At 40.3% G+C, this 24,385-nt stretch overlaps 1 protein-coding gene across 1 annotated transcript; it reads left to right on the top strand.

The window, feature by feature from the left end:
* The first annotated feature begins 1,995 nt into the window (after positions 1-1,995).
* Positions 1,996-18,636, top strand: cfap100.L (cilia and flagella associated protein 100 L homeolog). The gene is made up of 16 exons (XM_018259072.2): positions 1,996-2,116; positions 3,283-3,419; positions 4,828-4,917; positions 6,067-6,170; positions 6,887-7,070; positions 7,806-7,873; positions 9,054-9,217; positions 9,610-9,690; positions 10,638-10,840; positions 11,148-11,253; positions 15,127-15,196; positions 15,593-15,744; positions 16,177-16,312; positions 16,926-17,128; positions 17,905-17,998; positions 18,086-18,636. Exons 2-16 carry the CDS (start codon positions 3,353-3,355, stop codon positions 18,197-18,199), a joined length of 1,836 nt encoding a protein of 611 aa, XP_018114561.1. The 5' UTR covers positions 1,996-2,116; positions 3,283-3,352; the 3' UTR covers positions 18,200-18,636.
* The last annotated feature ends 5,749 nt before the right edge of the window (positions 18,637-24,385 follow it).

Below are 24,385 nucleotides of genomic sequence, written 5' to 3'. Positions count from 1 at the left end.
GAATTCTGCACTGAAATCCATTTCTCAAAAGAGCAAACAGATTTTTTTATATTCAATTTTGAAATCTGACATGGGGCTAGACATATTGTCAATTTCCCAGCTGCCCCAAGTCATGTGACTTGTGCACTGATAAACTTCAATCACTCTTTACTGCTGTACTGCAAGTTGGAGTGATATCACCCCCTCCCTTTCGCCCCCCAGCAGCCAAACAAAAGAACAATGGGAAGGTAACCAGATAACAGCTCCCTAACACAAGATAACAGCTGCCTGGTAGATCTAAGAACAGTGATCCCCAACCAGTAGCTCGTGAGCAACAGGTTGCTCTCCAACACTTTGGATGTTGCTCTCAGTGTCCTCAAAGCAGGGGCTTATTTTTGAATTCCAGGCTTGGAAGCAAATTTTAATTGCATAAAAACTAAGTATAGTGCCAAGTAGAGCCTCTTATAGGCTGCCAGTCCAAAAAGGGGCTACCAAATAGCCAATTACAGCCATTATTTGGCACACCAAGGGACTTTTTCATGCATGTGTTGCTCCCCAACTCTTTTTACAGTTGAATGTGGCTCACGGATATAAAAGGTTGGGGACCCCTGTCTAAGAACAACACTCAATAGTAAAATCCCATGTCTCACTGAGACACATTCAGTTACATTGAGAAGGAAAAACAGCAGCCTGCCAGAAAGCATTTCTCTCCTAAAGTGCAGGCACAAGTCACATGACCCAGGGCAGCTGGGAAATTGACAAAATGTCTAGCCCCATGTGAGATTTCAAAATTGAATACAAAAAAATCTGTTTGTTCTTTGAGAAATGGATTTCAGTGCAGAAGTCTGCTGGAGTAGCACTATTAACTGATGCGTTTTGAAAAAAACATGTTTTCCGATGACATGATCCCTTTAATATTGCCACAGATGCTGCTGAGAAATATACTACTATTACAAAAGTGTAACAGTTTAGAGTCTGCACCTGAATTACTGAGCAGCCACCTCTAAATGCCCTAAACATGTCACCTCTGTAAAATTTGGGCACATCCCACACAGGCCTCTCTCCCTGAGAGCTGTGCTGCACAACCTGTCAAGGATGATGATATTTGGGTTGTTCACCTTTGAGGAAACTTCTAGTATGATTTATAGAGTAATATTCAGAGACAATTTGCGATTGGTTTTAGTTTTTTATTTGTTGTTTTTTGCATTATTTCGTTTTTTTATTCAGCAGAGCTCTATTTCAGCAATGTGGTCGCTAGGCTCCAAATGACCCTAGTAACCATGAACTGATTGGAATAAGAGACTGGAATATGAAGATGTCTGAATAGAAAGATGAGTAATAAAATAACAATAAATAAATGTGTGACCCCCCCCCCCCATTTGAAAGCTGGAGTCAGAAGAAGGGTAAATAATTTAAAAATTATAAACAAAAATTAGGACGACCAGTTGAATATTAGAATTGGCAGTTCTATAACATACTAAAAGTTGACTTATATGTGAAGGATCCCTCTGAACTACTCAGAAAGTGTCCATAAGCCCAGGAAGGGGGGAAGCAGCTATTCCGTACAGCAACTATTCCGTACAGCAGCCATTCAGTATAGCTGCAACGTACAGCAGCCATTCTGTACAGCAGCTATGCTATCCCATACAGCTACAACGTACAGCGGCCATTCCGTACAGCTACAACGTACAGCGGCCATTCCGTACAGCTATTCAATACATTTGCTTTCCTCTAGTGGCGCACAGCTTCCAATAACGTCAGGCTGAACCAAATTCTTTCAGGGTGGGGGGTGCTTCTGACTGAGTGAGGGCCAGTTAAAATCAGATATTTGGATTTATACTTTCTGACCCGTGTGCACATTACAGTAAACACAGCACTGACTCGCAGGCATCGCCGTAGACGGGTTTGCGATGCCCCTCTCTCCTCACCATTTGTCCCCAGCCTTCCGTACCGCCAATCCTATAAAGCGCCTCACACGCCCCCCCCAATCCTGACACTTTAGACGCGACATGGGCGGGGCCTGTATAATTCTGGAACACCCCGTTACCCTGGCGACAGGAATAGCCGTCTCCTTAGTGATACAAACAATGTAACAGTGGAACTGTGGGTCACGTGCTCGGGCAGTGTGTATGTGCAGGTAAGTGGGCATATGGGCAAAGTGCACGGGGAACCTGTTATTCTCTGAGTTGGTACGAGAGAGTTTGTATATATGCATAATATTCTTATAGGGGACTGTATAATACTGGTTACACATAGGAACTACTGGCTATACTATGAGTATGCTTCTAGACTGTAAGCTCTTTGCCTCATATCAATTTGGGTTTTTTTTTTTGTATGTAATTTTGTATGTTCAATGTATATACCCATACGATGTACAGCGCTGCGGAATATGTTGACGCTAGATAAATATGTGTTAAACTGGTTGTTTATAACTGATGACTTCACTACTCACCGTTTATAACTGATGACATCACTAGTCACTGTTTATAAGGATATAATTTACAAGATATTCATGGCTTTTGTAATATATATAGTGAATAAAGTACCCCCTCTTGTAAAATATATAGTGAATAAAGTATCCCCTCTTGTAAAATATAAGGATATTATAAGTTACCGAGGAGTTTCATAACCATATAAAAACACGAGGCCGAAGGCCGAGTGTTTTTATACAGGTCATGAAACTCCGAGGTAACTTCTAATATCCTCATATTTTACAACTGGGGTACTTTATTTATTATAATACACAAATTTCAGTGAGTCATGTGACAGAAATGACATCAGAACTCACCGTTTATAACTGATGACATCAGAACTCACCGTTTACAAGGATATTATTTACAAGATATTCATAGCATTTGTGTATTATAAATGAATATTGTTTCTTTCAACAGAATCCATGCCCATCTCTTTGATGTGACATCAGAACTCACCGTTTATAACTGATGACATCAGAACTCACCGTTTATAAGGATATAATTTACAGGATATTCATGGCTTTTGTGTATTATAAGGATATTATAAGTTACCGAGGAGTTTCATGACCATATAAAAACATGAGGCCGAAGGCCGAGTGTTTTTATATAGGTCATGGAACTCCAAGGAAACTTCTAATATCCTCATATTTTGCAACTGGGGTACTTTATTTATTATAATAAACAAGTTTTAGTGAGTCATGTGACAGAAATGACATCAGAACTCACCGATTATAACTGATGACATCAGAACTCACCGTTTATAAGGATATAATTTACAAGATATTCATAGCATTTGTGTATTATAAATGAATATTGTTTCTTTCAACAGAATCCATGCCCATCTCTTTCACCAAAGATTACAAAGTAACAGCAGACATTCAACTCCGTCGTAAAGCAACATGTCTACCGTGTCCCTAGAACGTTCCATGGGCTCCCGGGAGACTTCGCTGTCGGCTGCGGGATCCAGTAAGTTAATATCTGGCTTCTCAATAATATTAAGATTATTGGAAGTGTCAGTACTCCGTGCTTACTATATAGGTGTGGCCTGAGAAATTGCAGCTAAGGAGAAATATGTTGTCTTTGTTATGATTATTATTATATATTACAGGTATGGGATCTATGATTAGGAAATCATATAGTCAGATTACAGAAAGACCTCTTATCTACCCCCAGATTCCAAGCATTACACATAACAGATCCCATACTAAACCTAATGCCTAGGTCACTGATCCCCAACCAGTCGCTCACAAAAGCAACATGTTGCTCCCCAACCCCTTGGATGTTGCTGCCAGTGGCCTCAAAGCAGGAGCTTATTTTTGGATTCCAGGCTTGGAGGCAAGTTTTGGTTGTATAAAAACCAGGTGAACTTCCAAACAGACCCTCCTGTAGGCTACCAGTTCACATAGGGGCTACCAAAGAACCAATCACAGCCCTTATTTGGCACCCTTCACCTGCCCCAACATTCATTCCCCTCCCCATGGCACCCCCACCCCCTGGGCTTTCTGAGTGTTCTTCAAAACGTCTCGTCCAATTGGTATCATAACCTGGATGAATGAAAGGCTTCATAGACATTGTGATTGGATGTAAGTGACTGTATTAAACCTGTATTAAACCTTAAGACTTTAAAATGCCACAATTTTTTGACTACTTATTTGAACTGAAGAAGCTGCTCAGATGATTAGTGAATGTTTTAAAGGGGTTGTTCACCTTTAAATTAACTTTTAGTATGATGTAGAGAGTGATATTCAGAGACAATATGCAACTGGGTTTCATTTTTTATTATTTGTGGTTTTAGAGTTATCAAATTTTTTATTCAGCTGCTCTCCAGTTTGCAATTTCTGCAGTCTGGTCCAAATTACCCTAGCAACCGTGCATTGATTTGAATTAGAGACTGAAATATGAATAGGAAAGGACCTGAATAGAAAGATGATTAATAAAAAGTAGCAATGACAATAATGTGTAGCCTTACAGAGCATTTGTTTTTTAGATGGGGTCGGTGACCCCCATTTGAAAGCTGGAAAGAGTCAGAAGAAGAAGGCAAATAACTCAAAGACTTTAAAAAAGAAAACATCAGGGACAATTGAAAAGTTGCTTAGAATTGGCCATTCTATAATTTAATAAAAGTTAACTTAAAGGTGAACCACCCCTTTAAGGTTACTGATAAAGTCCAGTTGCTTTAGACTTATCTCTATTAGATAATGTATATTATGAACTGGATGAAAAACCTTCATAGACAATGGGTAAGGAAATCTGTTTAAACATTTTGAAGCATTACTCTGAATACCCAGGTACTGTTTTTTTTACATAATAACCTTCAGTTTTCCTATTTAATCCTTACAATTTTAAAGTGTGTCAACCTTGGTTTATTACCCAGGAGGCCTCCGATCCACTTCCCATCTTTCTGCCACACGTTCTGTTTTGAACTCGGCCAAAACTGATGTCAATGCAAAATCCACAGGTTCAGGTAATGAATGACAATAGAAAAATTAAAGTGGTATCTAACTACTTAGACATAGCCCATCAGTTAGCCAAATAATCATTGGTGCATAAATGATTGTATGTATGATTTGTGAATAATGTTTAAGGGATTTTAATGGTTTGCAGTAGAGGCTATTATTATATGCACAATTTCTCCTTACTGTATGTGCTATCCCACAGTCCCTTCCCAGAGACTATTATCCCACTGTTACTATAGACACCATCTCTCCCTACTATACCTGCTATCCCACAGTCACACTCCCTTCCCAGAGACTATTATCCACTGTTACTATAGGCACCATCTCTCCCTACTATACCTGCTATCCCACAGTCCCTTCCCAGAGACTATTATCCCACTGTTACTATAGGCACCATCTCTCCCTACTATACCTGCTATCCGACAGTCACACTCCCTTCCCAGAGACTATTATCCACTGTTACTATAGGCACCATCTCTCCCTACTATACCTGCTATCCCACAGTCCCTTCCCAGAGACTATTATCCCACTGTTACTATAGACACCATCTCTCCCTACTATACCTGCTATCCGACAGTCACACTCCCTTCCCAGAGACTATTATCCACTGTTACTATAGGCACCATCTCTCCCTACTATACCTGATATCCCACAGTCACACTCCCTTCCCAGAGACTATTATCCCACTGTTACTATAGACACCATCTCTCCCTACTATACCTGCTATCCCACAGTCACAGTCCCTTCCCAGAGACTATTATCCCACTGTTACTATAGACACCATCTCTCCCTACTATACCTGCTATCCCACAGTCACACTCCCTTCCCAGAGACTATTATCCACTGTTACTATAGACACCATCTCTCCCTACTATACCTGCTATCCTACAGCCACACTCCCTTCCCAGAGACTATTATCCCACTGTTACTATAGACACCATCTCTCCCTACTATACCTGCTATCCCACACTCACAGTCCCTTCCCAGGGGATATTATCCAACTAGTACTACTAATAATTATTTAAAATATAATAATTTAAAAATAGTCCTTTTATCGATATAGGCATCACAAGGAATTCCTAGTTCTTTATTTTCCCTTCATGCCCTTCATTTATCCTAATGATTAACCAACTCTGCCATCTCTCTCCTCTCCACAGCTGGTGTAAAGAAGAAGAGCCAAGTGGACCAAAATCCTTTCAAAATTCCTCCAGATGTAGATTTTTTCCTTCTTAGAGACCAAGAGAAAGTAAAGAAAGAAAAGGTATTAAAGAGGTTGTTCACCTCTATATTAACTTTTAGTATGGCGTAGAGAGTGATATTCTGAGACAATTTGCAAATGGTTTTATTATGTGTGGTTTTTGTGATATTTAGCTTTTTATTCAACAGCTCTCCAGATTGCAATTTCAGTAGTCTGGTTACTAGGGTCAAAATTACCCTAGCAACCAGGCACTGATATGAATAAGAGACTGAATGTGGATAGGAGAGGGCCTGAATAGAAAGCTGAATAATAAAATGTAGCAATAACAATACATTTGTAGCCTTACAAAGCATATAGGTTTAGATGGGGTCAGTGACCCCCATTTGAAAGCTGGAAAGAGTTAGAAGAAGAAGGCAAATCATTTAAAAACAATAGAAAATAAATAATGAAGACCAATTGAAAAATAGCTTAGCATTGGCCATTCTATAACATAATAATATAATAGAAAGCACAGAGTGACTTGGTTGAAATTCCGTTTTAGATACATCAGGCATCAAGTGGATTAACAAACTGCACTGTTTACTTCACACCTTTATTAAAGTTTCTCATAGATCTTGACTGCACAGTTGATGTTCAGTTATGAAGGAGCTGAACCCTATGCCATAAAAGTAATTGATACAGTATATACCAAATAATTTTAGGGTTTTATATCCTATTCAGCATTATGGTTTTTATTTAAATGCAGTTTATTTTAAAGGTTATTTTACACTAACTTTCAGGAGAAGGAGCGCAATAAGAACCTGAAAGTCCATGAGAAAACAACGTATACAACAAGAATGAATGCAAAGCTGGCCGGGTTGCGCAAAGCAATAGAGAAGGAGGAGGCAGAGGAAAGTGCAGAGAGAGACCAGAAAGCCGTAGTGGTACCAGAAAATCCTTCATGGAAACTGGCAGTTACAAGAGGTGCGTGCAAGATGCATTAGGGCCCATTCACTTAACTTGACACAGTGTGCAAAATGCAAATGTCGAGATCAATCGCCATGTTTTCTTTCCACAATTCCACATTTTTCCCCAGAATTCTAGTGACTTTGGTACAACTGCACTGTGTCTACTGCAGTTGCACCTAAATCACCGAAACAGACGAAACCATGTGCACTTTGTCGTAAATCTGGCATAGTTGCAGAGGGGTGGTTCAACTTTAGGTTAACTTTTAGTAAATTATAGAATGGCCAGTTCTAAGCAACTTTTCAATTGGTCATTATTTATTTTTTATAGCTTTTGAATGACTTGCCTTCTTGTTGTTGCTTCATTATATCACTGCTCGTTCTATTCAGAGCCTCTCATATTCATATTCCAGCCTCTTATTCAAATCAGGGCATGGTTGTTAGGGCAATGTGAACCCTAGCAACCAGACTGCTGAAACTCCAAACTTGAGAGAGCTGCTGAATAAAGAGTGAAATAACTCAAAAACTACAAATAATAAAAATGAAAACCAATTGCAAATTGTCTCAGACATCATACAATCTACATCATACTAGTTAACTCAATGGTGAACATCCCCTATAATTAAGTGTACTAGCAGTTGTAATTGAGCCCTCCAGAGTTTGTTCCTACCCCAACAATCTTCAGCAGCAAAGAAAAGATTCCAGTTGGATGGAAAGTCTAATCTCTATTAACATTTTAATCTTTACTTTTTAGATGGACTGGCACAAAAGGAAAGTCTGCACGAGTATATTAATAAGAAGCGAGAGATGTTCCTCCTAGAGGTGAGACAGAACATTTATCATTATAGCATTTGCCTCTTGCATGGGAGTGGGTGCTTTCTTTCACTGTCTCCATGTGTAATGATCATTTACTTACTGGCCTAGTGTAGTAACTATTGTAACTGAAGGACCACTCTTATACTTTTCATTCGCTGACTTCCTACTGATGCAAAACAGAGCTGCATTTAGCTAAAAACAGCACACAGATTACAAATCCTGTCCATTTTAATTGTAATATAATTGTAATTTTTAATTATATACAACCACAGCACAAGGCAAATTTACGAGTGCAAGTGCAATTTAAATAGTTTGCCATGTGTTTTACCCGCAGTGCAGCATTACAGGACACAAACACAAAATAACATGCCCTGCACACAATTTACCAATGCAGGGGCAAATTAGTGTCTGCTTGAGTAAATAGCACTCAAAATACAGCACACATTTTACTTAGTGCATAGGAAGACACTTTTGTCACTTATTTGGCATTAATAATGGCATTAGCATGTAATTCACTAGACACAATCATTTGTGCATGCAGCCGCAGCATGCTAAGGGCATGGTTTCCTTGTGTTTGTATGCCCTATACATTGCACCATCAATGATTTTCATCCCAACATGCTGAACTGTTGCATTGGCACTACAAGCAAAATGTAAGGATCATGTATATTGTATACAGATATGGGATCTGCTATCCCGCAAGCTCCGAATTACGGAAAGGCCGTCTCCCATAGACTCCATTTTATCCAAATAATCCAAATTTTTTAAAATGTCTTTCTTTTTCTCTGTAATAATAAAACATTACCTTGTACTTAATCCAAACTAAAATATAATTAATCCTTATTGGGTTTATTTAAGGTTAAAATGGTTTTCCATTATCTGGAAAACCCCAGGTCCCGAGCATTCTGGATAACAGGTCCCATACCCATACAGCATTTAAGTTTGTGAAACATAATGACTGATGTGTATGGTGGTTTACACTTCAGTTGCATTGGTAGACATGTACTGAAACTCTACATTCCCTATAAGATGTGTACATTCCTACACCATAAGTAATTGGTACAAAGGTGACTGCTTCCATTCTCCTGCACAGGAACAGCCAATACAAGATGGAGTTATACATGCAGCATGAGAATAATACGTCCATGATTTCCAAATGATTAATACTCTGTGTTCCACTTCTCAGTATGCCCTCATAGTAAAAAGAGATGAAATCCAGAAGCTGGAGAACATGGCCGCAGCAGAAGAGATGAAGCTAGAGAAGGCTGAACAGTATTTGGAGGAAGATGCCATGAGGTTCGATGAATTTTTGAAACAGAACGACCGGAACTCTGTGGAAGCCTTAAAGCTGTGAGTGCAACAGTTTCTGTCAGTTACTGGCCATGTTCCAAATAGCTAAAGGCTTCCCGGCCCACTATTGACCAGAAAGCAAAAAGAAAGATTTCATGGTCTATTACATAGATACAGATATAGTTCCCCTACAAGTGCAACACTCTCAGAGCAGGCTGTACATGAGGCACAGATTATGACTGTAATAGGGTTTGTAATAAGCTGATACAGCAATTCCAATTCATAAGATACTATATTTTTATCATAAATCTCTTTTAAGGTTAGTTGTCCTTTAAGTACACAGCTCTTAGATGAATAATGGAGAAAGCCTAGACCCGCTGTATTCTATATTTCACCATCAAAAACAACACCCTGCTTAATCCCTGCTCTCTTCTGCGTGACTCCCTTCTCAGGGCTGACAAGGAAACCAAGGCAAAAATGGAGAAAGTTGCACAAATCAAAAGTCAAACTGCGCTGATGATGAATACAAAAAGGTATTATTAGTATTATTATTAGCCAATATGGAATCCCTCTTCTGTTTTCCACAGTTAATTTACTAATGTACGTACTTACAATGTCTAGCTGTAACATAATTCAATTTACATTTAAGGGTAAGTAAAACTATAGCATTAAAAAAAAAAGTTAACTAAAAAGTAATTTTTAGAAAAAAATCGGGCTAGTCCTAGCAATTCATAGCAAGCAATTAGCAGGTAGAACTTCCTCTAGAAGTGGACCGTAACTGTGGGACAGCAGGTATAGTAGGGAGAGATGGTGCCTATAGTAACAGTGGGATAATAGTCTCTGGGAAGGGAGTGTGACTGTGGGATAGCAGGTATAGTAGGGAGAGATGGTGCCTATAGTAACAGTGGGATAATAGTCTCTGGGGAGGTAGTGTGACTGTGGGATAGCAGGTATAGTAGGGAGAGATGGTGCCTATAGTAACAGTGGGATAATAGTCTCTGGGAAGGGAGTGTGACTGTGGGATAGCAGGTATAGTAGGGAGAGATGGTGCCTATAGTAGCAGTGGGATAATAGTCTCTGGGAAGGGAGTGTGGCTGTAGTAGGCATAGTAGGGAGAGATGGTGTCTATAGTAACAGTGGATAATAGTCTCTGGGAAGGGAGTGTGACTGTGGGATAGCAGGTATAGTAGGGAGAGATGGTGCCTATAGTAACAGTGGATAATAGTCTCTGGGAAGGGAGTGTGGCTGTAGTAGGTATAGTAGGGAGAGATGGTGCCTATAGTAACAGTGGGATAATAGTCTCTGGGAAGGGAGTGTGACTGTGGGATAGCAGGTATAGTAGGGAGAGATGGTGCCTATAGTAACAGTGGGATAATAATCTCTGGGAAGGGAGTGTGTTTGTAGAATAGCATGTGATGTGATGTTGGTGCTGTGCCATGTTGATAACTGATATTACTTCCCCCCCCCTCCTCACTGCCAGTGACATTTCCAAATGTGAAGAGATCCTAAGGGAATATCTGATGTACAAAGAGTTCCTCTACAAACTGTCCCCCAATGAATGGAGAGAAGAGATGGCAAAAAAGAATGCAGAGAGAAAGAAACCACCTGCTACTCCTTTGCCTGTGGAAAAGGAGAAAAGGGGCTCCATGGCTAAAGTGTCCATGTCTCCTGATATGACAAAGAGTAAGCAGAGAGAGGGGCGTTGTGGTACCCATTGTCCCTTTTATTATCATCTGTACCTTTCAGCTGAATAGAAAAATAAACGCATGAGCTAGGTTTACTGCATTCTGTAATTGATGGATATACATTTCTGTAGGTCACCCAAATGAATGTATCTGTGTCACAGTGTGCTTATATCTACACACCCAGCATGACTCCAAGCTGGGTGAGCCCCATAAGTATCAGCCACATCTTTAAGACTGTATAGCCCTCCTGTAGTGTCGCTTGCAGGGTGAGAGCAGTGCAATAACCAGTGAAAAATATTTTCCAGAGTCAGAGAGCAGATTGTCGGTACATGGCATACAGAGCAGAGACTCCACTAGAGATGGCCGCCGACTCTCCAGGCAAAGCATTAAAGGACCAGCTATTAAAAAGATGTGAGTATAAAGATGTACTTACATTCAGCAAGTGCCATAACAAGGGTTGTCATCAGTGTTGTACCATTTAGGGCCTACCATCCAGCCCTCCTCCTCTCAGAACTAGTGGTGGAGACAGTGTCTTATTGTATACAGGTTGTATTATATAGATAGGGTTAATGGAGTTTTACCCACTCTATTCATCAGACAATAATTCTAAAAAGATATAGAGCAGCAGGGATGAAAGCTAGGAAGAATGGTAAACCCTCAGTCCTAACTACATGTATTTTAACAAGGATGTCCATCATCTAACTTGTAGGCAACTGTCCCTGAATAGGCAAAACCTAAAATTAACAGAGACCCAAGATAATGAAGGGTGAAAGTCCCATTGGGCTTAGGTTCAGGTTGTGTAGGTGCAAGGTTTTCCACTATGTAATTTGGTTTTAGACTTTCTCACAGCACAACCACAGTTAGTTAAAGGACCAGTACTAAAAATTATGAAGTTCAAAATGTATTCTATACCCCTCTAACAATGCATCTACCCTGCACAATGTTTCATATTTCAAGTGCTTTATGTACAATTACCATTAAAAAAATTCTCTTCCTGTTCTCTAAAAAAGGCGATAGGGTGACTTCAGTTGTGCAAGACACCTGCGTGCACGCTCCACAGCAGCTCTCGACATCACCTTCTGAAACCGGAAGCCATTTGCTGCAGCTTTAGAAAGGATTTTCTCTCCCCTTGTGTTTTAACGCAGCAAGATTTATTGCTGTATGTGCTGCGAGCAGGAAAGGCAGCACCCAGGTCAGCCATAAAGCCACAGTCAGTCTGCTGCACATTCCTTCACCTGCTCGCAGCACTTAACGCGCAGCACTTAAAGGGCATGTAAAGTCTAAAATCGAATAAGGCTAGAAATGCTATATATTGTATACTAAATATAAACATAAACTTAGTGCACCCCAAGCCTAATTGAACAAATAATTTATGCTTTTAAAGTTGGCTACAGGGGGTCACCATCTTGTAACTTTGTTAAACATCTTTGCAAGACTAAGACTGTGCACATGCTCAGTGTGGTCTGGGCTGCTTAGGGATCATCATAAACAAAGCTGCTTGAGTTCTGCATGGCTGGAAATTAAGGTGGGGGCTCCTCCTGCTGTTCATAAGTATGATTGTTTCCCTGCTCAGCAGTTAGGGACCATCTGACAATTCCTATACACAGCAGTAAATGAAGGGAGAATTTCACTGCATACAGTCAGGTTTTTTATAAAAACGGTACACATTTTTTAATTAAAGTATATTGGAGATAGGTTTCTTTTTCATTAAAGAAAGTAAAAATGGATTTTTATTTTTTGCCTTTACATGCCCTTTAACTTGCAGCACAGCAATATGGAAGTAATGATGCCAATGTGCACCCTCCCCCTGAACGTAATTTGCAGGAATGCAGGGGAGAGAAAACCCTTTCTAAAGCTTTAGCAACTGGCTTTCGGTTTGAGGAGGTGATGTTGGGAGCTGCTGTGGAGCGCACACGTTGGTGTTTGGCACAACCTAAGTTGCCCTATCGCCTTTTTAGAGAACAGGAAGAGAACTTTTTTAATGGTAATTGTACATAAAGCACTTGAAATGCGAAACATTGTGCAGGGTAGATGCATTGTTAGAGGGGTATAGAGTAAATTTTTTACTTAATTTTTAGTTTTACTGGTCCATTAAGATTGGCAAAAAGAAATCAAATTTGATAAAACAAAGTACTGGTTCGCCGCAGGGGTGTGTACTTTCACCATTACTTTTTACACTAATGACATATTATTGTATGGCCCGGTTTTACTCTAATCATATTATCAAGTTTGCTGATGACACAATTGTGATCAGCCTAATTAGAGACAACAATGAATAAGAATACAGAGAGGAAGTCAATCAGATGGAAACTTGGTGCGTTAACTTATCTCTCAATGTTCAAAGAACTAAAGAGCTGATAATTGATTTTAGAAAAGTGCACCCAGTTCATAAGGTTTTTCAGATAAATGGCTCCATTGTTGAGAAAGTTAATAATACTAAATTTCTTGGGGTTCATATTTCAGATGACCTCACATGGAGTCTAAATTCCTCTGCTTTGGTTGGTAAAGCACAAAATCGGCTTTTCTAAGTAAATCTCGCTAGATCTGTACTTGTGCCTTTTTACACAGGAGTTATTGACAAATTCTATCATGGTGTGGTATGGCAACTGTAGTGCTAGTGACAAGAGGCTGCAAAAAATTGTGAGGACGGCAGGTGTAATTATTGTAGAGTTTTTGCCTTCAATTCAAGAGATGTTAAGGTAACGTAAGGTATCCAGTATAGTGGATGATCCTTCACACCCTTTTAAAGGAGAATTCAACCCTTTGGCAAAAAAAACCCTACCCCCACCCCATGTAGACCCCCCCTCCTCTCCCCAGCCTAACTTTTTACTTACCCCTCTGCGCAGATTCAGGCATCAGAGTTCACGGCAGCCATCTTCCGGGTCTTCGGTAAGCTGAGACGGAGACTGACGAATCGGCGTATGCGCAGTTGGAGCAATTTACTGGTTTTCAACAACTGCGCATGTGCCAAAAAGGATGGAAATTGGCGAAGCGCCGGAAGAAGACACAAAGACCCGGAAGGTGGCTGACATTAACTCCGATGCCTGAATCTGCGCCGAGGAATAAGTATAAGTAATATACTTAGTAAGTGGCATTTCATCAGGGTGGCAGTTAGGCTGGGGAGAGGAGGGAGGGGGGTCTACGTGGGGGGGGGGCTTTTTTGCTATAGGGTTGAATTCTCCTTTAATACGTTTTTTAAACTGCTGCCATCTAGAAGGAGATATCGTAGCATTCATGCACTTTCATCCAGGTTTTGTAACAGTTTTATCCCTCAAGCTGTAAGACTTTTAAATGAGCAACTGCTCTCTTAAAATTACGGGTAACTAACTGGTCTTTTTATAGAAATTCAATGTTTTTAGGCTTCTGTTTTTAATCCTGCCCCTCATAGACTAGATTTAAAGGGGTTGCACATGGGAGTTGAAGGTCAAGGCGGGTCGTTAGGATTGGGTTTGCTTAGATTGCACATATTATGGGTTATGCACAATAAATGCACCTTATTCTTGGTTTTGAGAGGAGGTAACTTATATGTTCTTTATTGCACAACATAGTGATGGATCGTAAAAGATAGATAATATGAATTGTGGTAATATAGGCACAAAAATAGTACCTTATATTAGGTATAATCAGGCACAATTACTGCACTTTATAGTAAGGTTGGTAGTAGATTTTAGGTAAGGTGCGATCGCACAAATAAATGGCACAAAAAATAAAGAAAAACTCGGGTTAAAATGAAGGAGAGGGAGCTGGAAAAATGGGGTTTCTTCTTTGTATTTTATTTATATATTCTTGGCTTGAAAATGTACACTCAAATATGTTTTGATTTTTTTAACACAGTACAGTATATGTTTGTTTTGGGAGTATGTGTAATATGTATGTGGTCTGGAGCGGGGCAGGGACATTGCAATTCCATCTCATTATGTATGCATTTCTTTCTTGTATGCAGAGATGACAATAAATATGACTATGAATTCACATGCTCCGTTAGGCATATAATGGCACAATGATCTTACCAGGAACTAACTTGGTAATTGGTAGGGGGTCATTGGTAAGGGAACTCGCATACTGAGCAGAGATTTCTGCTGGGCACTACATTTTGGATTGCATGGATGACTGTCCCCAAGCTTAGTTTATTATAACAAATACTATCAGTTAAACTCAGGGCCTCTAGCCATTAGAACTAAAACTCTGATAATAAACCAACATCCATTGGAGAATGCTAGAATTAGTTGTCCGCTGCAGCTTTTGGGGCCACGTATCTTTGACTTATGTATTCTGTTGCCACAGGAGTATCGCAGCACAAGCAGAAGACGAGAAGGACACCACAGAAAGCCTGATATCCTCAGACAGTGAAGAGGTTGGTATCACATAAATAACAAATATAACAACTGGCTAACTGTGTAGCAACACTGAGCAGTTGTGCAGGGGAAGCGACAATGATATAGAAGACTGTTGCTTCCTAATTGGCTCTTTTACAAGCCTTACAAACACTGCCACCCATACACTATAGTATTCAAAGCACTTAGACCAGAGAAAAGGAGTAACAGTATAGGTGCAACATGGCTGATCTTGGGGCATAAATATTATGTAGTCTTCTATGCTATCTGCTATGGTCCATCCTTACAGTTTTACACTTCCATCGAGCTATATCCTTTCTTGGTATTGCATGCTCAGTATGTGCTGATGAGACGCTGTACCCTTGGGAGGTGTAATAGCAAACTGGGTTCAACTGGACTCACTTTATCTTCCCCAGGAGGCCGAGCTGTATTTCACTGATCCACAACAGCTGCTGGACATTTTCTCCGAGCTTGAGGAGCAAAACCTTTCTTTGATTCAAAACTCACAGGAGACAGAAGAGTCCCTCGAGGAGATCAAGCAAAGTATCACCAGTACGCAGGATAAAATGTAAGCGTGGCCACGAGACACATAATTTCCAAACGCAGATCTCTGACAGATTATGTTTTTGTGAAATAAACCAGGCTTCAACAGACTTGCAAATGGGACCTTCAAATAAGGTTGTCTAGCGTTTCAGGACTTCAGGTACCACCAGGACCACCAAACATGAGCTACAAGAGATATGCCACCAGTATAGGCTAGAACACAAGATATACTGACACACATAAATAGACAGCTTGTTTTTTGTATGCTGAACCCAAATCTGTACAACTCAATCCAATGTAGTGCAATAATGTCGCTGCCCAGCGATAAGATAAATAGTCCAGCTGTTCTTCATAGGCTATTGTACCAAACTCTATTAGGAACAGGATGCCATTAAGAAGGTAGATAGTGCTGTCCTAAAGTATGTATTCTGTGATTAAGATGTTATTTTTGCTTCAGGGAGAAGGAGACGCAGCAGTTAAAAGATCACATTGACCAGCTGAAGGCTTCTATTGCCAAAGAGGAGGAGAGGGCAGCTGAGCTGGAGCTGAAGTCTCGAGTCTTTGCTTTTGGGCAGTACAAATCTGAAGATCAGGTTGGTCCAGCACAGTTATAAAACATTTGCTCCCCACATATTTCCATATGTATAGCTGAGTGGGAGCTGCTATGATGTTCTCTATAGATCATGTTAGAAGAGTGCAATATATATTTTTGACAAACATCATGGTTGAATGGCTTTGCCAATATAATCAATATGACTGCATTATCTGTTAATGCCACTTGGGGTGCTGTTGTAGTTTATGCTGAAGGCCTCTGTACCCAACAACTCCTACTGCACTTCCCTGTCATACTATATGAGAAGCAGGAGGTTTATGGCAGACAAGAGGGAGTATCAATAAAGAACGTGGAAGTCCATCAAGTTACTTGGCCTGACTTGCTAAATACTTGTATGGTTGTCATACAAAAAGTCCCTGGAGATCTTGAGCAGATTGGTGGCCCCATACATCAGTGGGAGGGTCACAGCTGAGCTGTGGGCTTCCAGCTCTGTTTTATAACTAGATGTCTATTGAACTGATTTGGTAAGAGACACTTGCCATGAACTCCTTTGGAAAAAAACTCATTAACCAGTTGAGTCCAAGATAATAACAGTAGAGAAAACAGTTGATTATGGAGAGTCAGTCTAACCTGTGATGTTATATTACCCCCAGGAAAAGATGCTGGCAGTGCTGGGAGAAAAGGTTGAGGAAGTGTACAGAGCGTGTATTGGGGAGAATCGTTCAAACTTTAATGTCCTACAAATGTTGATGGCTATAGAGCATCAGCTGGAGGAACTACTGGACAACATTGAGATGATCCCTCAGAAGAGGCTGGAAATTGCAGAGAAAGCCAAAGAAAAGGAGAGGAGGCTAAGGTGAGGTAGACAAGCAGGAATAAATGCAAACCAACCCTGAGAGTGTATGCCAACATGTTACTTTCATGACCTGAAGTGGTTAAGGTTCTAGTACTGGCAGAGATCGAGCATGTCAGTGCATAGGTCTGACTGACTGACAAGAATGTCATAGTGAGCCAAGTGCAACAGTTAAACTGAATACGATGTACATCAGGCAAAATTAGCACTCGTACATTCTGTCTTGAAATGCAACGAACGAACAAACGAAATGCAAAAAACTGTTAAACTCTTTCCATATAGTGGGATGAGTAGTCACTATACTACATGTTTGGGGACCAGATTATAATAAAATCATGGTGTCATTCAAAGAGGTCAGTGAAGCTCTTCAGAAGTCCAAGTGCCATAACATTTCTGGGAGGATGAAATCCCTTCTCCAGATTTCTAGTTACACAGCCCTGACTCTCCAACTCACCATTCATAACATCTAGTCGCTAACTCCACCTGCTACGAGGACATGCCACCCATTTTTGAATCTGTGATTCAGGCCCATCCAGCACAAAATGGGACAGTAAATGCTTTCCATTTAGACAATTCATAAACTTATAGGGTGATTTGCAAGGAACAAAAAGGCAAAGTAACCCTTGAAACAAATTAATGTAAAATTGTTTAAAGCCATTTAGACTTTTTTTTCCTAGTTTTCAAAATCTTAGCAGGTTTTTAATTTCATTTCTGCTAAATTCCGATTACCTTTCCTTTTTCTTGATATCACAACCCTTATTCCCCATGATTTTCTTCAGGTTAAGAGAGGAGAAAATTAAGCAGCAGAAGCAACATCAGGAGGAACGCTTGCGTAAAGCTCTGGAAAGAGCCCAAGCCGATCCCAAGAAAACAGTAAGTGAGGTTATAATAAAGTGCTGAGAGTTATACAGTATGTAGGGTATATATATGCCCTTTAATTCCATACATTCTCTCTTACAGACTGGCCGGAAGCTCATGTCTCGCTCAGACCCTCCAGCGCCCAAGCTCAGAATAGACAAGGACCAGGACAAGATTGACAAAGAGAAGGAGGAAGCGTTGCTGTTTTTCAGTTAGCCACCTCTCCGTTTATTGTTACGTGGAGTGAAAATGTGACTTCAACATTATTAGTTACATTATTGTTAGTTAAATTTTTTAAACCACTGGGAATGGCAGGCATGGGAATTAGGGATTTGTTAGGCAGATATACTCCTCCACTACACGTACAGTTGAATGTCTGTGCCAGCCTAAAGGGAGGTAGAGAAATGATCTGTACAAGTGAGACAATCATGATTTGCTTTCAGTCTGTGGAATCGGGTGTCCATGTAAAAAAATTCTATTTTCTTTTCTCTTTCTGGCAGTTCAGATATTGTTCATGTAACTTTTCTACATGGTAAACTGAACTGAATGAGCTCATGTTCAAAAAGGGGCTATGTTCTGCCTGTAAATGACAAGGAAAGTCATAGTTCTGAGTTGTTAAACCCCACCCCAAAAATATAATCACTTATCTCGGACCCATGCTGGTGCTTTTTTTCTTTGCCGACATACATTAAAATCCTGCAGCAGGTCGGGTACCCTGCGGGATGGGAGTAGGATTTTCGGGTGCGGGTATATATGCGGGTTGCAAGGTCTCATCTAAATTTATGTTATATTGTCTATATTTTCTCCTTTTAAAATTTGACTAAACTTTTTTTTGTCCCTGCCCACTTTTGATGATGTAATTTCCAGTTTGCAGCAACATCACTTCCTGTTTAATAGTGGTCGGTGAGTTGCAGATGGGGCTGTGGACAGAGTCAGACTGGGCCGGCGGGACAGATCTGGGCCCAGATCTGCTTCTTAATGAAAAAAAAAAATATGTGTGCATACTCTGTGCCACGCGCATGCCCACCGGCGCGTCAAATGTGTCACAGCACACAAATGTGGTGCAGCATGCCGGCACTGCAAGGGGGGCCCAGGGGCACTAGCCCCGATGGGCCCCCCAGTCCAGCCCTGGTTGTGGATAAGGCAGTTGTGGGTCGGGTAGCGGATCAAAGTGGGTAAGTATGCAGGTTGCAGTTCGGGTCACGGGCTGCGGGTTTTGGTCGGGCTCGGATCAGGGTGCTATAAATTGGTTCCGTGCAGGACTCTAACGTATTTATCTCAGGGTATCCTCTATGTGAGCACCTTCACTATGCTTCCCGTGTATGACTGGCACATGCACAGTATTCATGCTACTAAGCACAAACACCACAAGGAACTCCTGGGAGACTGACAAAAGTTTGGCAGGGGGCAGAGGCTAAAATGTAAAGCTTTAAGTTAAGGTTGGCCTTTAAAAACTTTCCTATATTATGTCAGATAGTCAGTGTTGCCCTCTGCAGGAAGTTATCATACCAGCATTGCCCTACAGGTAAGGGAGAGGGTTTCCTTTACAATCACCTGCAGGGGCTGGAATAGGCAAGGGATTGCTGGTGTAAATTGTTGGGATTTAGGCAATTGTAGAGGTAAAAACTCACTGAAATATGAGGGTCTTTGTGGGATACATATCTATCTAAGGATTTGCATGAGAGAATGTCAGCCCAATACCCATGTTACCCTTCTTCACAGGCAGTGGGAGACACAAAGTGTTTGTCTGAAACATCAGAAAATATACCGCCTGTCATTGCTCCTAGTGGTAGTGAATGCTACTGGACACAATGGTGACAGCTAGAACTTGTTGCCATATGTTTGTAATGGTGTATAGCATATCTGACTCTACACAGTAGTGATGTGCAGGCCGGCCTGATACCCATATGATCAGGCAGGTTCGGAGCAACTTTGCTGCGCTGTTTGTGGGTCTCAACCTTAAGACTGCCAGCTACTGGTTTTATAGGTGTGCGCTTCCCCTCCCCTTTTGTGACATCATCGGCAGGTCAGCATAGGACATCGCTAATACACAGAGTCTGTCCACATTCTCCACCATTAACTGTCCTGGGAATACACAGGAACCAGAGATCACTGTCATGATTTTTATTTTTTAATTACACTGCAAATAATTCACTCTACAATATAAAATTTCATTCCTGAACCAGCAAGTGTATTTTTTTTAGTTGTAATATTGCTGTGTAGGTGCCATCTCAGGTCATTTTGCCTGGTCATGTGCTTTCAGAAAGAGCCGGCACTTTAGGATGGAACTGGTTTCTGGCAGGCTGTTGTTTCTCCTACTCAATGTAACTGAATGTGTCGCAGTGGGACCTGGATTTTACTATTGAGTGTTGTTCTTAGATCTAAGTAGAAAAACAGCAGCACTCCCATCCTGTAAAAATAAAAGCACCTTTATTATTTCATACGGCAACTTCAACAACGTTTCGGCCCATCCAGGTCCTTTTGTCAGCTTGAAAAAGGACCTGGATGGTCCAAAATGTTGCTGAAGTTGCCGTACAAAATAATAAAGGTGGTTTTAATTTTATAAAATGGAAGTGCTGCTATTTTTCTAATTTGAGCTATAAGGAATGTGAACACATCTTTTGCGTGCTCCCCCCCAGAAGAAAATACATATAACATGCTGGAAGACATTGTTGTTTTTGTTGTTCTTAGATCTACCAGGCAGCTGTAATCTTGTGTGAGGGAGCTGCTATCTGGTTACCTTCCCATGGTTCTGTTGTTTGGCTGCTGGGGGGAAAGGGAGGGAGGTGATATCACTCCAACTTGCAGTAAAGAGTAAACCCCTTCTTAAAGCTATCTAATGTATCAGCCTGTACCACTGATTCAGGGAGAGAATTCCACATCTTCACAGCAATCACTGGAAAAAAAACCTTTTCTTCTAATCGGAATGGGTGACCTTGTGTCAGCTGGAAAGACCTACTGGTAAATAAAGCATTAGAGAGATTATTATATGATCCCCTTATATATTTATACATACTTATCATATCACCCCTTAATCTCCTCTTCTCCAGCATGAACATCCCCAATTTGGCCAGTCTTTTTCCATACCTTTTACCAGCTTAGTTGCCCTTCTCTGTACCCTCTCTAATACAATGTTACAGAGCCTGCAGAGAAATAAGCTGAAGGCAAGTAGTGCGGACAATCAACATTGACCAGGCTCAGTCCATTGTTCTACTGAAGGCAGATTGTTGTCAGTAAAGGTGGCCATAGACGTAACAATTACGATCTTTCTTGGAAAAGATCTTTCCAAGAAAGATCGTTCGTTTTAACACACACGTGTAGAGCTGAATCGTATATACAGGAAGACATACGGAAAGAAATAGAATTTTACCTGTATCTGATGATTCAGCACTAACAATGGGCGATGTTTGGATCCCTTCAAAGGCACCCGATCAAATTTTTCCGTCCAGCCCGATCTCCAAGTCTTCTGCTGATATTGGTCGGCTCTTTTTCCACCACGCAACGAATATCGGACGAAAATTCGTTTTGTGCGATATCTGTGCGTCTATGGCCACCTTAAGAGTTCACAGAGCTTTGTGATCATTAAGGTGTCAGGCAACTGAAAGTTAAAGGGGTTGTTCACCTTTAGATTAACTTTTAGTATGATGTAGAGAGTGATATTCTGAGACAAGTTGCAATTGGTGTTCATTTTTTATTTGTGCTTTTCTTTTAGTTATTCAGCAGCTCTACAGTTTGCAATTTCAGCAATCTGCTAGGGTCCAAATTACCCTAGCAGCCGTGCATTGCTATGAATAAGAGACTGGACTATGAATAGGAGAGGCCTGAATATAAAGATGAGAAATAAAAACAACCAAATACTTGGAGACAATGTGGTGAAGTTGGCACATTATTACACACGTTCTGGTCCTGTTCCAAACTACAAACGCTATGGGATGGCACAGCGAACTTACTAACCAAAGTAACAACTCATAATCTGCCTAGGGATCCTTTAACCCATCTTATAGGAAAGCCATTCCCTCAGCTCTCCAAACAGTCCCAGACCTTGGCTAACCAGATTTCAACGGCTACAAGACTAGCCATAGCTGCCAAATGGAAATCTTTGGATTCCCCAACTTTGTCGGAGGTGATAAACCGAGTCAATAGCAATCGATTTTTTGAGGAAAGAATAGTTATTTTTTTGCAGAATAAAACCCCCAAATATCTACAGGTCTGGTCTGTTTGGGTGCTTGAGGGTCTGACGGAGTAATGCACGATTGTTATTAGGTTAACTTAGGAATCTGGCACAACATAACCTTACCCAAATATATTGTTGATATTAGCTCATGTTATGATACGAACCGAAGGCTGAATGTTCTTGTTCTGTTGATTTTCTACGCTAATCTTCTCAAACTTTTGCTTCTTCTTTTCCCCCTCTCCACATACTTCCACACCCCTCTTTCCCTTTTTTTGTCCCTCTGCCTAACCTTCTCCTACTCTCTATTTCTTCCTACTAAATACTCTTTAAAATTGATAGAGCCTCATACATCATGTAAATGATCATCATGAGCACTCGGGTGTTATTGTGAATGGCTCATGATTCTGTATTATTTACTTGCTCATCAATAAAAATTTAAGTTACAAAAAAAAAAAAAGTAACAACAACAATAAATGTGTAGATTGACAAAACATTTGTTTTTTAGAAGGTGTCAGTGACCCCATTTAAAAAGAAGAAGGAAAAGGCAAATAACTCAAAAACTATAAATTCATAAATAATGAAGACCAATTGAACATTCTATAACATACTAAAAGTTACCTCAAAGGTGAACCACCCCTTTATAGGGTTATGTATCAGCATAAAGGCTTTCATCCAACCAGAGGTGTTGCCAATAGAGCCCGGAAGCTCCTGGTTTGGGCAGCATTGTTACTGTTGAATAGTTAAGTCATATTTATCAATATTCAATTTCAACATTTTGAAAACTAGATTTTCAGCATTTATTCAGCCCCAAAAAAAAACCTCAAAGAAACTGGCATATAAAAGCTAGATAGTTGTCGTAGAAGTCACTGGGAGTTGGCAAAATTCAAGTGATTTTTCAATTCGAGTTTTTGAGCTGAATTCAAAATTTGGCAGAATAATTGAAAATGAAGGATAGAATGAATTTCACTGTGTTAAGAGGGGTTTATTTTTGGTTTGTCGGTATGCAATTGAGTTTTCAGGATTATTGTTTTTCAATAAATAAGAGCACATGACAGTTTGGGGAATTTGAGGAAAAAAATGGAAAATACAAAAATGAGATTTTTGGTAAAGTATTCCCCTAAGCATGTGAACACTGAAGAGTCTCCCAGTTCACTCATTATGTGCGATGTAGGATTGGGAAAGGAATCCAATGATGTTATGTAACACACATATACCCATATGTAGCAAGCGGGAGGCTCATATTTTAAATTACATTGATTATAAAAATTAAAAGTACAGAGGACAAAGAAACAAAATTGGAACAAAACACTATCCCCTTATGCAATAAAAGGCATGTCTTACCCAGGTGCAGTAACCCATAGCAACCAATAGGTTTGTTTTTAAACAGGTGACCAGGAATAGCTACATGCTGATAGGTTGCTATACAGTTAGGTCCATAAATCTTTGGACAGAGACAAGTTTTTTTTCTAATTCTGGTTCTGTACGTTACCACAATGAATTTTAAATAAAACAACTCAGATGCAGTTGAACTGCAGACTTTCAGCTTTAATTCAGTGGGTTGAACAAAAAGATTGCATAAAAATGTGAGAAACTTTTTTTTAACACAATCGCTTCATTTCAGGGGCTCAAAAGTAATTGGACAATTGACTCAAAGGCTATTTCATGGGCAGGTTTAGGCAATTCCTTCATTATGTCATTATCAATGAAGCAGATAAAAGCCCTGGAGTTGATTTGAGGGGGGGGGTGCTTGTATGTGGAAGATTTTGCTGACAACATGCGGTCAAAGTAGCTCTCCATGCAGGTGAAACAAACAGAAAAAACCCATCTGAGAAATTTCTATAATTTTAGGAGTGGCAAAATATACAGTTTGGTACATGCTGAGAAAGAAAGAAAGCAATGGTGAACTTCACAACGCAAAAAGACCTGGACGTCCACGGAAGACAACACTGGTGGATGATCACAGAATCATTTCCAACAGCCAAACAAGTGAACAACACTCTCTAGGAGGTAGGCATATCCGTATCCAAGTCTACCATAAAGAGAAGACTGCATGAAAGTAAATATAGAGGGTGCACTGCAAGGTACTTTTAAAGGAGAATTCAACCCGTAATAAAAAAAAAAAAAAGAACCTTCCCCCTACCCTGGGTAAACCCCCTGGGACACTAGTGTTTATCCATGATGTGACACAGGACAGAAGCACAAGAATGAATTCTGATGTGTTCAGAGAC

Source organism: Xenopus laevis, chromosome 4L, assembly GCF_017654675.1.
Source record: "Xenopus laevis strain J_2021 chromosome 4L, Xenopus_laevis_v10.1, whole genome shotgun sequence".
In the NCBI taxonomy this organism is placed as follows: Eukaryota; Metazoa; Chordata; class Amphibia; order Anura; family Pipidae; genus Xenopus; species Xenopus laevis.
This window is presented reverse-complemented; position numbering and strand designations above follow the sequence as displayed.